The sequence below is a fragment of the Apodemus sylvaticus genome, chromosome 16, assembly GCF_947179515.1.
Source record: "Apodemus sylvaticus chromosome 16, mApoSyl1.1, whole genome shotgun sequence".
Taxonomy (NCBI): domain Eukaryota; kingdom Metazoa; phylum Chordata; class Mammalia; order Rodentia; family Muridae; genus Apodemus; species Apodemus sylvaticus.
Genome location: NC_067487.1, coordinates 11,587,923 through 11,603,295, shown reverse-complemented (window position 1 = coordinate 11,603,295; position 15,373 = coordinate 11,587,923). Strand labels below are relative to the sequence as shown.

The 15,373-nt window shown below is 47.3% G+C and overlaps 1 protein-coding gene across 2 annotated transcripts; it reads left to right on the top strand.

Annotated features, from left to right (window-relative positions):
- Positions 1 to 124: 124 nt before the first annotated feature.
- Positions 125 to 13,577, top strand: Atpsckmt (ATP synthase c subunit lysine N-methyltransferase). 2 transcript variants are annotated; one of them, XM_052159380.1, is made up of 5 exons: positions 125 to 280; positions 3,841 to 4,124; positions 5,138 to 5,275; positions 6,798 to 6,848; positions 9,354 to 9,566. In XM_052159380.1, exons 1-5 carry the CDS (start codon positions 268 to 270, stop codon positions 9,507 to 9,509), a joined length of 642 nt encoding a protein of 213 aa, XP_052015340.1. In that variant the 5' UTR covers positions 125 to 267; the 3' UTR covers positions 9,510 to 9,566. The 2 variants fall into 2 exon arrangements, with proteins under 2 accessions (XP_052015340.1, XP_052015339.1); XM_052159379.1 differs by lacking the exon at positions 9,354 to 9,566 and adding an exon at positions 12,745 to 13,577 and having other exon boundaries at positions 196 to 280.
- The last annotated feature ends 1,796 nt before the right edge of the window (positions 13,578 to 15,373 follow it).

Here is a 15,373-nt window from a genome sequence, read left to right as displayed (position 1 = left end):
CCTTCTGGAATCCGCCGCTATTGGAACGGTCTGTCTTCCATGAACCGAGGGGGCGTTCTAAACTTAGAAGGCAACGTCTACAACACAAATGCCAAGACTAGACATAATTCAGCCACGGATTCGAGAATTTAAGTTTTAAGCGTTTCTGAATCCAGAGTTTCAGCGAGGAACTAATTTCCTTAAGACTTTTTTTTCTTTTTAATATTGCCACCCCCGCTCTAAGACAATGGTAGATTCCACTTCCGGTCCACCCGGAAGTTTCGCGCGATGGAGGGAGTAGGTGAGGTTTGGCCGGCATGGCGGCGGGCTCACTAGTTGTCTGTGGCGCGGGCGCGCGTGGGGATCGGGCGCGCATGAGGCACGGCCGGCAGGTGTGGCCGCGGGCACGCGTGGCTGCCGTGCTCTCCGCCCCGCGCCGGTCGGTGTCTTCTTGGCCGGATCGTGGCTACCACAGTGCTTGCTGGGGCTGCGGTCCGCACCTCCGTGCACACGACTCCGGCTGGAATCCGCCCTGTCGTGGACTAGCCGCTGCTTTGGAGTTAATGAGCCTGCGGCTTTTTTTTTTGTCTGCAAATATAATAATAATATTAATAATGTTAATATTATTAATATTAATGATAATAATGCCTACTTCACAAGGCTGCTGGACGTACGTTCCTGGTCGTCAGCACGCAGTAGTTGTTCTTACTCCCCAGGTTACATAGGTCCTGTGATTTGCCCACGAGTGTGCTGCTAGGTGGAGACAAAGTGGCACGGCCTGGTGCTCAGTGTCTTGTCCCTAGCGTTTTGCTGTTAGAAAGATACCCCGTAACGGTAATTGCACCGTATGTCTGGCAGAAATCATGGTTCATTTTATAAGCTTTATTTGTTACGGATTTCCGTTGTCTCCACCCGAACCCCACAGAACAGAAACTATCCCTGCAGTATTGTCGGTTTTTATTAGGTACTCAAAATTAAAATGCACGTTAACAGCACAGACCTGAAAGCGAGCCTACTGTCATACAGGTGGTGGTTTGTTAATCTTGCCTAATGTCTGGCTCCTTGTTTCTTAGACTCAGTGATGCCCTTTTGGGCTTTAAAAAAGTCACATGGTAGATTCTGAAATCGGTTTTGCCTATTAATTTGAGAAGAATAGAAAACCACTTACGGCGCGTCCTCTGCATGTTTTTTGTTTGTTTGTTTTTGTTTTGTTTTGTCTTTTGGAGACAGGGTTTCTCTGTGTAGCTCTGGCTGTCCTGGAACTCACTCTGTAGACTAGGCTGGCCTTGAACTCAGAAATCCGCCTGCCTCTGCCTTCCAGAGTGCTGGGATTACAGGCGTGCGCCACCACTGCCCGGCTGCGTCTTATTTCTTTTTATCCGCATGCTGTGTAGGATAACTTGTAGTATCAATAGCACATATATAGCGAAAGGACTCAGATTGACATTATGTCAGGACAAGGTTTTTAAAGTTAACATAAACAAGGCTTCATTATGACATTTTCACACACAAACACATACACACATATATGTCATTGTACCTTGCTATGACATATAAGTAACTGTACCCATTATCCTGTCTCCCATTCTTCACACTCAACACACACACTAGCACATAAACATGATTCGACGTCTGAGAGAAAACATGATAGTTCTAGTCATTTTTAGTTCAAATCTGATTAAAGCTCTGTCCATGCATATGTATACCACACTGCACCCGTTCCTCTGCTGGTGGACATCACGCTGGGTTCAAGAAAGACTTCAGGGGTGGCAGGGCACATAAAGGCACTTGTGCCAAGCCTGGCCTTGTGCTTGGTCTCTGGGTCCCACGTGGTGAAGACCCCCACTCGGATCACAGACTGCCCTCCCGTTAGGCCTCTGCTCTGCTCCCACTCTGTTGTTCTTCTGGGCACCGGCCCAGTAGCTTGACATTTCTCCCCTCCGTTCAGATTCCTAGTTTCCTTCCTTTGTATTCCTTCATACACTTCATACATACTCTGACACTTCTTTACCTCAGTTGGTTCCCACAACTCAAAAGGCCAGCAGGAGACCTCGGAGACCAGGGTGTCATTGTCTGCCTTCTGGCTTTGTGGGATGATACATGTGTCTGCAGGTGAGGCAGACCTTAGGCCGTTTAACTGTGGTCACCCACATTGGTAGTGTGATCTGTCTATGAGATGGACATAGTTCTTATTTAAATAATAATACTTATGTTCAGCTGTAAACAAGAGTCAGGCACTGATAAGGAGCAACATGCATGAATCCAGAAGATAGCATTTTAAGCGTAGTAAGTTGGTGAGAGACTGCATACCCTATGTATCTCTGTGTATGTATGTGCATATTTATGTGTATATTTGCATGGTCGTGTGTGTGTGTGTGTGTGTGTGTGTGTGTGTATGTGTGTGTGTGTGTGTGCGCGTGTGTGTGTGTGTGTGTGCGTGTGTGTGTGTGTGTATGAGTTCCATATGTGTACCCATGTAGGCCACAGTTGTTTTTTTTTGTTGTTTGTTTGTTTTTTATTTTTGTTTTGGAGACAGGGTTTCTCTGTGTAGCCCTGACCTGGAACTCATTCTGTAGTCCAGGCTGGTCTTGAACTCAGAAATCTGCCTGCCTCTGCCTCCCAAGTGCTGGGATTAAAGGTGTGCGCCACCACTGCCCGGCTGTAGACCACAATTTGACATAGGAATTTCTGTTGTACTCTGATTCATTTTTTTTAAGACGGTCACTCCCCGACCTGCCTGTTTTTGCTAGGCCGACTTGGCAGCCGCCACTGGGGTCCACCTGTCTTCACTTCCCAGTGCTGTGGTTGTGTCTGTGTTTTGCATGGGTGCTGGGAATCTGGACAGCAAGTCCTTTACACACTGACCCATCTCCCTGGCCTTTGCAAGCTAGGTGATATAAGTCACCTTTGAGGACACTTACATATATTCAAAGTTGAGGAAACAGAGACTAAAAGTAGTGCTTACTTAAGTTGAGTAGCAGAAGGTGGATGGGAGGTGACAGCTGAAGGACAGAGGACGTCTTGGGCAGTAACAATCTTCTATTATTGACTGGTGAGATTGGCACACACTGTACTAAAACCTGTTGAATTGTGCACATTCAGTGGACAAATCCATTGTTTGTATTCTGTCCTAATAAAGCCTAAAATCACAGGGTTTCCAAGCTGAAGCTTTCTTTGTTCAGACGATTAAAATGTGAAGTTTTATTATTAAAACTTGCAGTAAGGGATACTGAGATAACACATTAATTACTAGAGTCCCAGACACACTAAAATCAGTACACTGGAAAGATTTTTTTTTTTTTTTTTTGGTTTTTTTTGGATTTGGCTTTTTTGAGTCAGGGTTTCTCTGTGACGCCCTGGCTGTCCTGGAACTCACTCTGTAGACCAGGCTGGCCTCAAACTCAGAAATCCGCCTGCCTCTTCCTCCCAGAGTGCTGGGATCACAGGCGTGCCCACCCCACCCAGCCACTGGAAAGATTTTAATCTTTAGTATTGAAGAACTTTCCCAAATCAAGTGATTTTGCCAGTAGAAGTCATTGTAGAATTTGATACAGTATTCAGTGAACTTGTCCTTTAAAAGGGATTCATGGGCCTGGAGAGGTTGCCCAGGGGTTAAGAATACTTGCCGCTCTTACAGAGGACCCAAGGTTGGTTCCTATCACCCATGCCAGGAAGCCACAGCTCTGAAACTCCAGCTCCAGAATCTGATACCCTCTTCTGGCCTCTGTGGGAACACACACACACACACACACACACACACACAGAGCATGAGTCAGTGTCAGAAGAGTTGTTGAAAAGGTGTAGCCTTGGTGTTCTGGTGTGTGCCCCATGTGTTTCTGCTTTCTCTCAATGATGGCGCAGACTTAGAAACTGCTGAGGAAGAAAGGCAGTCGGGCCACGGTCTTCCTGCAAGCCTGGAGTCCGAGGATTGGAAGAAGAGCCATTGGGGGCTCTTGGTCACTGGGGTTGTTGGTGGTGCACTGGTGACGGTGTATGCCGTGGCTACGCCATTTATCACCCCGGCCCTCCGGAAAGTTTGTTTGCCATTTGTACCTGCAACTTCGAAGCAGGTTGAAAATGTTGTCAAGATGTTGCGACATAGAAGAGGACCCCTGGTGGACATTGGCAGTGGCGATGGACGGATTGTGAGTCATCCTAAAACATTTTAAGGTTTGGAACCAGAATTGTTAAAATTTCTGCTTTATTTTTCTTACAAGGCTTCTGCAAAGATTTGCCAAATGTGACAGTTTGAAAAGTGTGTTTTAGCCAGGCGTGGTGGCACACACTTGTGATCCCAGCACTTGGGAGGCAGAGGCAGAGGCAGGCAGATTTCTGAGTTTGAGGCCAGCCTGGTCTACAGAGTGAGTTCCAGGACAGCCAGGGCTACACAGAGAAATGCTGTTTCGAAAAACCAAAAAAAAAAAAAAAAAAAAAAAAAAAAAGTGTTTTATTTTGTGTTTGGCTAAACTGTTGTACCACCAGCATGTGTTCAGAGTTCATTTTTCTGAGATTGATTCCACCCCCACCCCCTGGAGGAAAAGAACTCTGTAAACATGCCAGACAGGAGGGAGCAGTGAATTACTAATTATAAAGGTCTATTAGAATTTTTGTTCCAGTAAAGGTGGCATGAGTAGAGGAACCATGCAGGGGAGTGGGGCTTGCTTACCTCCACCCTTCTGCCGCGTGGATGCGTGCTTCACGTGGGTGAGGAATAGTTCCAGGGAGCGCACAGAGTTAAATGAGAGAAGCGCCACTCACTGGTGAAACCCTGCAGACTACAGACAGGAATTCAGGGTGGGCATAGCTGCATGTAGCTCTGGTCCCAGTACTTGGGAGGTGGAGGCAGGAGGATTATGACTTCAAGGCTAGCCTTATATATATATATATATATATATATATGTTTTTTGGATTTGTTTTTTTTGAGACAGGGTTTCTCTGTGTAGCCCTGGCTGTCCTGGAACTCACTCTGTAGACCAGGCTGGCCTCGAACTCAGAAATCCGCCTGCCTCTGCCTCCCAGAGTGCTGGGATTACAGGCGCGCGCCACCACCGCCTAGCAAGAAGTATCTTCTAATAGGATGGTTTAGGGTTATAAACCATAAATGGGAACTCTCATACAAGGGGACTTCTTTCTTTTGCTAACCTCTTGCCTCTGTCAGGTGATTGCTGCTGCAAAGGAAGGCTTCCCAGCCGTGGGGTATGAGCTGAATCCGTGGCTGGTTTGGTACTCCAGATACCGTGCCTGGAGGGAAGGCGTGCACGGCTCTGCCAAGTTTTATATTTCCGATCTCTGGAAGGTATGTAACAACTCTGGAGGATGGAGCTACAAAAGCCGATAGACCTTAAAATTCACTTTAGTTAGTATGACTGAGAAGCGAGTCAAGAGAAAACAGTCCAAATGAATATTTTGGCATAGCAAGATGTATGTGCGTTCTACACTGATACATTTTACAGTAGGCCGTCCTTTAGTGTACAAGCTTCAAGTTTTGATAAAAGTCATATGAATGCTAAGAATTTATTGACCAAATTAAAGCATTTAATTTTTCTTATGAAATAATGAAATATTTCATTTCACAGGGAAAGCATAGTTTATTCTTGATAAGTATTTGGCTTTTCTGTGAGTATTGCATGCTAAGAGACAAAGATGGAAGCTGGGGTGAGGAGTCTATGAACTCTGCTATGGCAGCTCCTTCTTGTCATACGTGGGAGGAGTTTCTAAGTGTATTTGTATCTTCTTTTTCCACAGTATTCTTGTTATCTGGGGATTTCACATCATGTACCCCATCACACTCACCTCCCAGCCCTGCTGCCTCCCCTTTCGTAACCTACTCCCACTCCCCCCCCCCCCTCCCCCCGGTCTATCAGTCCAATTTGTGTTGCCTGTATATTCCCTGGAGCATGGTTAAACCACCAGAGGGCAGCCCCTTTAAATGATCTGAGACTCTTCCCACCCACACCTCCACCAGAACCCCTCAACTGTGGAGAGCTACACTTTAGTATCTTATATGTGTACTTTTAAAAAAAAAACATATAAAGATTTATTTATGTGAGTACACTATAGCTGTCTTCAGACACACCAGACGCGGGCCTCAGATTTCATTACAGAGGTTGTGAGCCAGCATGTGGTGGCTGGGAATTGAACTCAGGACCTCTGGAAGAGCAGTCGGTCTCTTAACCGCTGAGCCATCTCTCCAGTCCACATCTGTACTCTTCTATAAACCACAACTGTCTATTGGGTTAGGAAAGCTTTGCAAGGTGCTTCTCCTTAAGTAAGAGTTTGCCGCTCGCACCCCTGTCCTCGGCAGCCGGGACAGCACGCTTGGGCGTCGTTTGTATTGTCGTCAGGCTCTGTATAACTGGATGGTCTCCACGCAGTAACTAGACCTTTATTGGGTAACAAGAGGTTTGCCTGGCAAAGCACTTTTAACCCATTAAAAACATTTTATTGTACTTTGAACTGCTGTAAAAAACATTTTATTGTACTTTGAATGAACTGTTAGGGAAGAGGAAGAAGATTGGAAGTGTGAAGATGCGACAGTGTGAATGAAACCGGTGGCTCTGGGGGTTTGACTAGGGGCAGGGCCGGGTCCTGCCCTGAAGGAGTCCCAGCGGGTGAGGAGAGGAGTGTAGGATGCATGTGGAAAGCTGACGAGTGCGTGCGCGTGACTGGAGTGTGTCAAAGCATGTGTGTGGCAATGTGTTCTTTTTGCTGTGCCTCTTGCGGCTGTTGTTCGGGACTGAAAAGCTGCCCTCCGTCCGTGTGGCTTCTGCACCCCAGATGCCCGGCCTGAAATAACCCCTCTGTGCTCCCTCCTTCAGGTCTCCTTCGCACACTACTCCAACGTCGTCATTTTCGGTGTGCCCCAGATGGTGAGTCTGCACCCTTCCCCTGGCACAGCCCCTGCACGTGGCACGTCACCTCTTCTCACTCAGGCAGGGATGGCTTCCCAGGGACTTTGAGGGAACATTGGCTTTCAGTTCACTGGCTTAACAGAACACTTACAGACATACAAACAATAAAACTTAGAGGTTTAATCTTTAAGGATTCAGCCACATTTTAGAACTTAGTTTCAGAGAACAATCTGAATGATCTCGCAAAGCCTTAGCCATCGCAGTCTGGAAACTGCTTTCCGAGCTTCCTGCAGTGAGCGGTGTCAGTGGTTCTCAGGGCTGCTCTCTCACACCCCGCCAGTCACTGGGGACTTAATGGGATGTCCCCTTTGAATTGGTCATTCCTCCAGTTTTGCTGGAAGATAATTTTCAGGGTGGATGAGCATTGACTGATTTCAGTTTCCTCCAGTTCGCAGATTTGCCAAAGAACTGAGTATTGAACTTTGATTATATATATTCAAAGAGAAAATACCACACTATTGTTCTGAAAATGGGCCTTGCGAGCCTTTGCAGAGACGTTCAGGGTAGGGTTCTCTGTGTCACTCCTGGCTTACACACCAGAGACAGCAACCCCCTTTTACTTCTCAAAGTTGTAATTGTAGCCATAATAATCTTGGCAGAATTAGATGTTTGCTGAAATGGTGCTATATGACTGATATGGTTTTTAATTAAAAAAGGAAATTTAGTTCTTTGTTTTATTTTGGCATTTATGCCTTAGATCTTTGTTGTGCCTTTTTGAGCTAGAGTGTCTCTGTGTGGCCTGACTGGCTTCCCTTGGAGCAGTTCCCCTGCCTCTCACTTGTGGAGACTACGGGTGTGTGCCACTGTGCCAGCTGTGCTCGGGCCTTCTCAAGTAGTGCTTAACTGCCTGAGAAATTGTCCCCACCTTGGAGCTTTCAGTGTAACGGTGCAGTCTTGGCTTTGTACAAACCAGAAGGGACACTGTTACAGAAGTGGCTGTGTTTATGTGTCTGTTCCGTGCCTGAGAGGAACTGCTCTAAAGTTAAGTCAGGTGTGAGGTCTTGGTCCCTGATCATTTAAAAACTTGCTTGGGTCAGGCCTGGGCTCACACCTGCAATCCCAGCACCAGGGAGGAGGGTTATTGTGAGTTTGATGCCAGCCTCAACTCCACACCCCACTAATAAACAAAATTTGGGATCATAGATTAGATAGGGATTTATGATGGCGATCTACTGCTTATAATGTGCAACCTTTTCCTTCTAAGATGTAATACTTAGCATATGGGTTGTAGGAAAGTAGAAAGTGGAATTTACTGGGAATTCTATCCTGCAGAGGTGCTAGGCTGACATGTAGACTCTGAAGCCTGGCTGCCTTGTCCCACCTGGGGGCAGCAGTGGCCTTTGTGACGCGGTGGAGGCCGCTCTGCTGCCTGAGTCAGGGCTGGCTTGCACAGTATGTAGGGGGCTGTTTCCTCAGGAGCAGCAGAGTCTTGTTATTTTGAAAAATACATTTGCAATTTTTGCTTATTCTCCTGCATGCAGACAACTCTCAACCAAGAATTCAGCATTTTGCCGTTCCCTGAGAGCGTTTTCCTCTCAGGGAAAGAGAGCAGTGGGAATTCACAGAGCATTTGCATACATTAAAAAGAGATTCGGCCAGCCCGTGTCCTCCATACAGTGGGCTGGTGAGGGGCGCCGAAAGCTCAGGTGGCTGAGTTTCATGTGTGGGACCCTCACTTTCAGTCCACAGCAAACTTTCCTCAGGTGGAAGCAGTGAGGGGCAGGAGGGAGTGCTGGCTGGGAAGTGGAGGCCAGTTTGCCCTCTCACAGCTGAGAGGCCCTGGGACAGTGCTTACCGGCTGTGTAAGGCGCTGCTAGAGTGCATCCCATCGTCTTGAGCACTGCTCAGTACTCCTGTCACTGGCAGGTGGCCTCTAAAGCCAGCATGCTATGGAAAGTGTCTCAGGGTGGCCGGTGCCCTCACTGGTGGGCACGTGGAGAGTCAGGAGGCTCCTTGGGGAAGTGCAGAGGAGAACAGCTGGCAGTGTAGATCCTCAGCCCTGCCTTTGGTGCCAACTAGATCATTCCTAGTGGCACAGTGCATTTACAAGTGGAACCAGCGCTAACACTGCAGGATGTCGCATGTGTCACAGTCAGAGGACGAGCGCCATTTGGACCTGCTAAACGCTGCAAAGCCCAAGCTTTCTGTTCAAACTGCGGATGAGTTGGTTGGGCCTTTGTTTAAAACACCGTGGGGCTGGAGGTGTCGATCAGGTGGTGGCTGTCTGCCTGGCGTGCATGAAGCCCTGGGTTTAGTCCCCAGTGCGACAGAAAGCAGATGCGCTGCTGCATGCCTGTAACCCCAGCGTGGGAGGTAGAGGCTCAGGGTTAGAAGGAAGTTCAAGCTAATCCTTGGCACAGTGTGTTTGAGGTTGGCGTGCATTACACAGGACCTTTTCTCAAATAAATTTCCCCCAAACCAAAACACCAGACAGAACCCCTCTGTGACTTCTTGCTGTTTTAGGGAAAAAGTGCACACCTGCTGAGGAACGCACTTGGGACCCTGTCGGAGCCGTTTTTCTGTGGTTTCTCTGCAGTCGTTCATCTCGTCAGTCCCAGCTTGGCACTGCTTCTCTCCATTCTCGTGACCTCAGGCCCACTCTGCGCTGGGCCCAGTTAGCGAACGCTGCCCTTCCTGTGAAGCTGCTCGTGGTGGCCTTTTTTTTTTTTTTTTTTAAATAAATCTTTTGTTTCATTTATTTATATGAGTACACTGTAGCTGTCTTCAGACACACCAGAAGAGGGCACCAGACCCCATTACAGATGGTTGTGAGCCACCATGTGGTTGCTGGGAATTGAACTCAGGACCTCTGGAAGAGCAGTCGGTGCTCGTGACCACTGAGCCATCTCTCCAGCCCCATAGTGGTCTTGATGCTCCCCACTTTCTACTGTGCACACCTTGACCCTGTCCTCAGTGAATATTGTACACTGGGCTCTTCTGTGTCTGCAGGCTGTGCTCCTGCAGTGAGGATGCCTGCTGCATAGGAGACCAGGTCTCCTTATCCATGACGACATCAGTGAGTAACAAAGTACCCTGAGGTACCTTGACACCGCTTTAGAGGCCATGGCACCTGGGAGGATGGAGCTAGCGAGTGAGGGAACTAAAGTCTCATGCAGTGGCCACCGTTGTCCAGAGCCCCAGCCAGTTGATAAGGGGTAAGAAGGATCACATGAGCAGAATTCCCATGAGTTCTGCTGCATGCAGTCACAAGGAGAAGTTACATGTGGCAAAAACATGTGAGGACAGTGTCCTGACTGCACCTCTACACTAGCGGGAAGATTATATATGTTAAATGAGGCACCCGTGTAGAATATGCCACGCACTAGAGGAGAGAAGTGTTCTGAGGGGCTGTTGGAGGCAGGGAAGGGGTAAGGCAGGGCCGGTGCCCCTGAAGGACGCTGTCTGTGTGTTGTCATCTAGGCTGAGGCCTGCAGTTCTCCAGTGCTGGCTGGCTGGTGGGAGAGCAGTAAGTACAGGTGCAGGGTGATGCAGATTCGAGACGAGCCAGGGAACAGAACCGGTGTGTGAAGGATGCTGTCGACATAAGCAGCGGGTATAGGGACTGGCTAGGGTAGAAATGACCATCACAACTTCATGGAGGTCAGACCTGAGACATAAGAAATTGGGAGTCACATTGTGTGCTCTTGGGCGTCCAGATGGCAGACTGAGGCTCAGCCTCCAGTGGGTTAGCTGGTGAGAAGATGTCAAGTTTCTGCTGCTCTTCAAAGAGAAACTCAGCAGCAGTAGTGGCGTATCCAACACTGGTGACAGACAGGAGTCTTCTGCTTCCTGGGTGAGCAGAAGCTGAGCTGGGGGAGCGAGGTACAGGGGCAGCCCTCTGCAGTAGCTCAGCATGGGCTCCTGAAGTCACATGGGAAATGTGGGGTGAGGAAGAAGAGTCTAAAGCTCACGTGCATGACCGAGGCAAGTCCAGGGCGCAGGCAGACCTCGGGGGAGCCCCCAAGGCCTGCGCTCTGTCTTGGGAGTGAGGCCTAAGCAGCCAAGGCTTCCGGAGGTCCTCCTGGTAAGGATGTCTTCAGTCTTGGGGCCAAGACGAAGAGGGAGGAGGCTGTCAGGTCACGTGTCACGTTGTCAGCCAAAGGCCTGCCTTATGCCTTTAGCTCAAGAATGATTAGAATATGATGAGTTTGTGTCGCTTTGAAACCCATAATTGTATGAATAATTTTGAATTCTATTAGGCAGGCATAACACATCACTGCTTCTCTTCATGTGCGATATCAGGACAGATTTGATGCATATTTATGTGTAATTTAGTCAGTTAATTTCTTATGATTGAAATAGCTTCTTTCATTTTTAGGTTTATCTTGACTTAGCATATGACAGTCACTCTGAAATAAAAGAAACTACAAAAGAGAAAAGAATAGTAATATGAATATGTTTACAATTATCTTTTTATGAACAAAAATTACCATAAGAAACCTGATATTTTGAAAAATGCATGTTGTCTCATTTTTTGTGTATTTAATTTTTCCCTCAAGGAATAATTGCTTTTTTTAAATCTTTGCTGGCCACTAGAAGAATAGAAATCCTCTCCTTAATGAGATTTATTCTCTTGTTATCAGGTCTAATGATGCATTAGAATTTTGGCTTATTCCGTTCATATCATGGAGGTTTTTTCCAGCCATTTTTATAAGATGTTAGTCAAGAATAAAACCTTCATGAGAGCCCTGTTGGTTTCCCTGTCTGGCTGTAGTTGTCATTTTTCATAATAGGGAACCAGGAACCCTTGAGACTTGCTGATCTAGGGTTGCAGAAAGGAAGGTACAAAAGCTTGGAGCCAGTGTGTGAGCCCAAGCCTGTGAGGTGCTCAGGACAGTTAATGGGAGCATTTCCACAGGACGAGAAGCCACATGCAGGACACGCCATGGCCAGCTCTGGACAGTTTGGACATTAGCAGAGGCAAGGCTGGCAGCGAACTATGAGTGAGCGTTAGAACGTGGACATTCCTGTTTGCAGTAGGTAGATGTTCCAGGCAGGGAGACAGACACAGGGAGGGAAAGCGGCAGAGTACTGACTGTCCCTCTAGAGGACAGAGGGAGGATTAAGGTGATGCCAGTTATACGGTGCACCCCACTTTAGAGATGATGCCAGTTATATGGTGCACCCCACTTTAGAGATGATGCCAGTTATATGGTGCACCCCACTTTAGAGATGATGCCAGTTATACGGTGCACCCCACTTTAGAGATGATGCCAGTTATATGTGTATCCCACTTTAGAGATGATGCCATTATATGGTGCACCCCACTTTAGAGATGATGCCATTATATGGTGCACCCCACTTTAGAGATGATGCCAGTTATACGGTGCACCCCACTTTAGAGATGATGCCAGTTATACGGTATACCCCACTTTAGAGATGATGCCAGTTATATGGTGCACCCCACTTTAGAGATGATGCCAGTTATATGTGCACCCCACTTTAGAGATGATGCCAGTTATATGGTGCACCCCACTTTAGAGATGATGCCAGTTATATGGTGCACCCCACTTTAGAGATGTCAAAAGTGTAGAAAAATATGTTTTAAATACCCCACAAATGCTATGTTGGAGTGCTTACGTAGGTAAGTCATTTAAAATACTATTTTAATTGCCATATTCTGATTTTTGTCAGAAAGCAAGAATTTATGATACATATCTGCTGAGATAGATTATTTTATGATGGGTAGTAGAAAATGTCCCTGTAACTGCTGGCAATGTGTCTTCTGGTGTCCGTGGATTGCTTGACAAGTATCTGTGCCTGAGGTGATGTGTTTTGTTGTATGTTCAGGGCCTTTGAAGTGCAGAAAGGCATTTCAGAGTGTCCAGGGAACCGTGGATGTCACTCTCCACAGATGCCACAGCTGGAGGAGAAGCTGGAGCTCGAACTTGTGGATGAGGCTAGAGTCATCGCCTGCCGCTTCCCGTTCCCACGCTGGACTCCGGACCACACGACTGGAGAGGGCATCGACACCGTGTGGGCGTATGACATGAGTGCTTGCAGAGCGCGGGAAAGACGGTCTGATCAGGAGGCAGCCGGGCTGCGGGCCTCCTCATCTGAGACACAGAGCAAGCCCCTTGACATTGAATGACACGTTTCCGCTGCTCTCCTTCCCTTCTCGAGAAAATGAACAGAAGCTCAGAAACACTCAAGTGTGAACTCTGCTGCTTTTTAAAGGGCAGTTTCACAGCCTGGGCTGGCCTTGAATTTGCTGAGGGTGATGACCTTGGACTTCTGATCTTCCACTTCCCCTCCCCAGAACCTTGAGCCCTTAGTGGAACAGTCTGGATGTGCTTGCTACCTTTGCATGCACTAGGGGACGTGAGGACACACCTAAGTGACAGTCTGTGGGGCAGAAGGAGTCGTCTCAGCAGTATGGTTTAGTGGCTCAGGTGAAGAGGACGGGCCACTTAGGCACACATCTGAAGTTTCCTGTAGTTTTGTTCATAACTGAGATTTATCTCCTTTCTGTAGTTTGTAGCTAAATTAATTTTCTAGAAGATTCAGGGTGATAGTTAGATTTTATAATACTTGCAAGGAATGTTTTACTCTAAGGCTGGTGGCTTACCCTACTTCATTGATTGATTATACACATGTACAATTGTGTGTAAATGGACTGACTGTGTAATGTGCACATGTTTTGACATGGGCGAAGTTGAGATAAATTGCACATGGTTTTAATTGGCAGTGCTGTATGTTTTAGTGTCATTGTGTTACTACAATCTGAGTGGTAATATCTTAGACTTGATGAGGCTCTTCGGGAACAGCCTTGGCTCAGGGAGAAGGTTTAACAGTGAGTGACTGTGAGCTCCGGCTGGGATCTGTGTGGCAGTTAGTCAGGGTGAGTAGGGAGTTCCTGTTCTCTGCAGGAGGCCTTGGACAGTGACTTACTGTCTCTTGAGCCTTGGTGTCTGCCACCAGGACAGTGACACACTGGACATGGGTCTGGGGATCAGTTTTTAAACCTAACACACAGTCTTTGGTCTGCCAGTGTTTATACTTTAGACCCTGTGGGAAAGGTTATATGAGGAAGTCACAAATTATTTCTGCTAGTTAATTTTCTTATTTTTATGAGAACAGCTATTTAACATTTCTCACATATGCGAAAAGACTGATTTAGATAGAAGATAAGTTAAGGAAAACCTTTGAGTGTGAGTAGACAGGCTTCATAGATCTGAAAAATGAATATCGAATGGTATCGGCTCAGCTCCTCTGCTCTTGTTAGAGACAAGATGGAGCCCCTCCTACATCTGGGACCTAAATCTCACAGGTCCTAATGGGACGTCAATGTTAAAAGATGGCTGAATATTTTGCTAAACTGATGAAAACAGTAACATTTGATATTCTCCTTGTAAGCGAGGACCAACTAGGGACACATGCATTTCATCAGTCATTCCTGACATGTGATGTCTGTTGAGGCTTTGCTGGTTCATGATGAGAAGACATGCCTGCCTCCTGGCCCCTGACACTTCTGTAGAATGTAAAAACAGATGAAGAAATAGAGGCTTTGTGTGTTTGCACATGGAAGCAATGAGTGTTCAATCATCTGTTGACTGCTGCTCCCCTCAGCTCTCCTGGCTCAGGTTTTCCTGTGAAGTCATTTCTGTGGTGACTGTGGGAGTCAGTTCTGTGGTGACAGGGTGGTCTCTGTGGGAGCACAGACCTTGCTGTCCAACTCTTGCTCTTGCCTCCTACTCTAGCTACTGCCGTGATATTCCAGACACACTGGGAGGGCCAGCCCTGCTCCTTGCCACATAGGTGGTGAGGAGATGTAGGGTCTTTGGGACCTTGGAGGTATTCCACAGATTTTCATGTGTGTTTCTGGTGGGTTTGTAAAGGCACCAAATTGCAGTCATTTGTAACTTACCTTCCCCCGCTTTGCTTTTCTGTGGTGAGAATCAACGGATGTTTGGTTCTGTGACCTCAGAGATTGTAGAAATGTACTGGCCAGCTTCGTCCAGGTCGTGAACTATTCTTAAAGGTGGTGCTTTGCTAAGTAAACAGTTCGACAAGGAACTTCTGTACCAGAGCTATGGCTTCTCCACTCTGGCTAGTTTGAATTTTTATCAGGTTAAGGACATTGATCAAGTTCGTTCATGAGAGCTACTATGTTAAATGTCAGAAATACAGTTCATGTCTAACCAGATTGGGATCAGGGACCAGTAGCAACTTGGTAAAATTCAAAGCTAAAGAAGGTAAAAACTCTTGGGAGAGCCCTTGCCTGGCATGTGTAACCCATTGGCACCCCCACTCCTACATGGTTTGGGCCAAGGGGTCCGTGCTCACGATCCTGAGCTCCTCACTGTGCTCCTCTGCCCTTGGTGTGAGACTGTGCTCTGGAGAGCATCGGAGATCCTGGGGCAGATGCAGACAAGGAGTCCAAACCCAGTAAGAAGTGTGCTCATGAGTCGCCTGACGTAGTCACCTGAAGTGAGGCTTCAGAGCTTCTTCCTGCAGACAGAAGGCAGACGCTGGACAGCCAC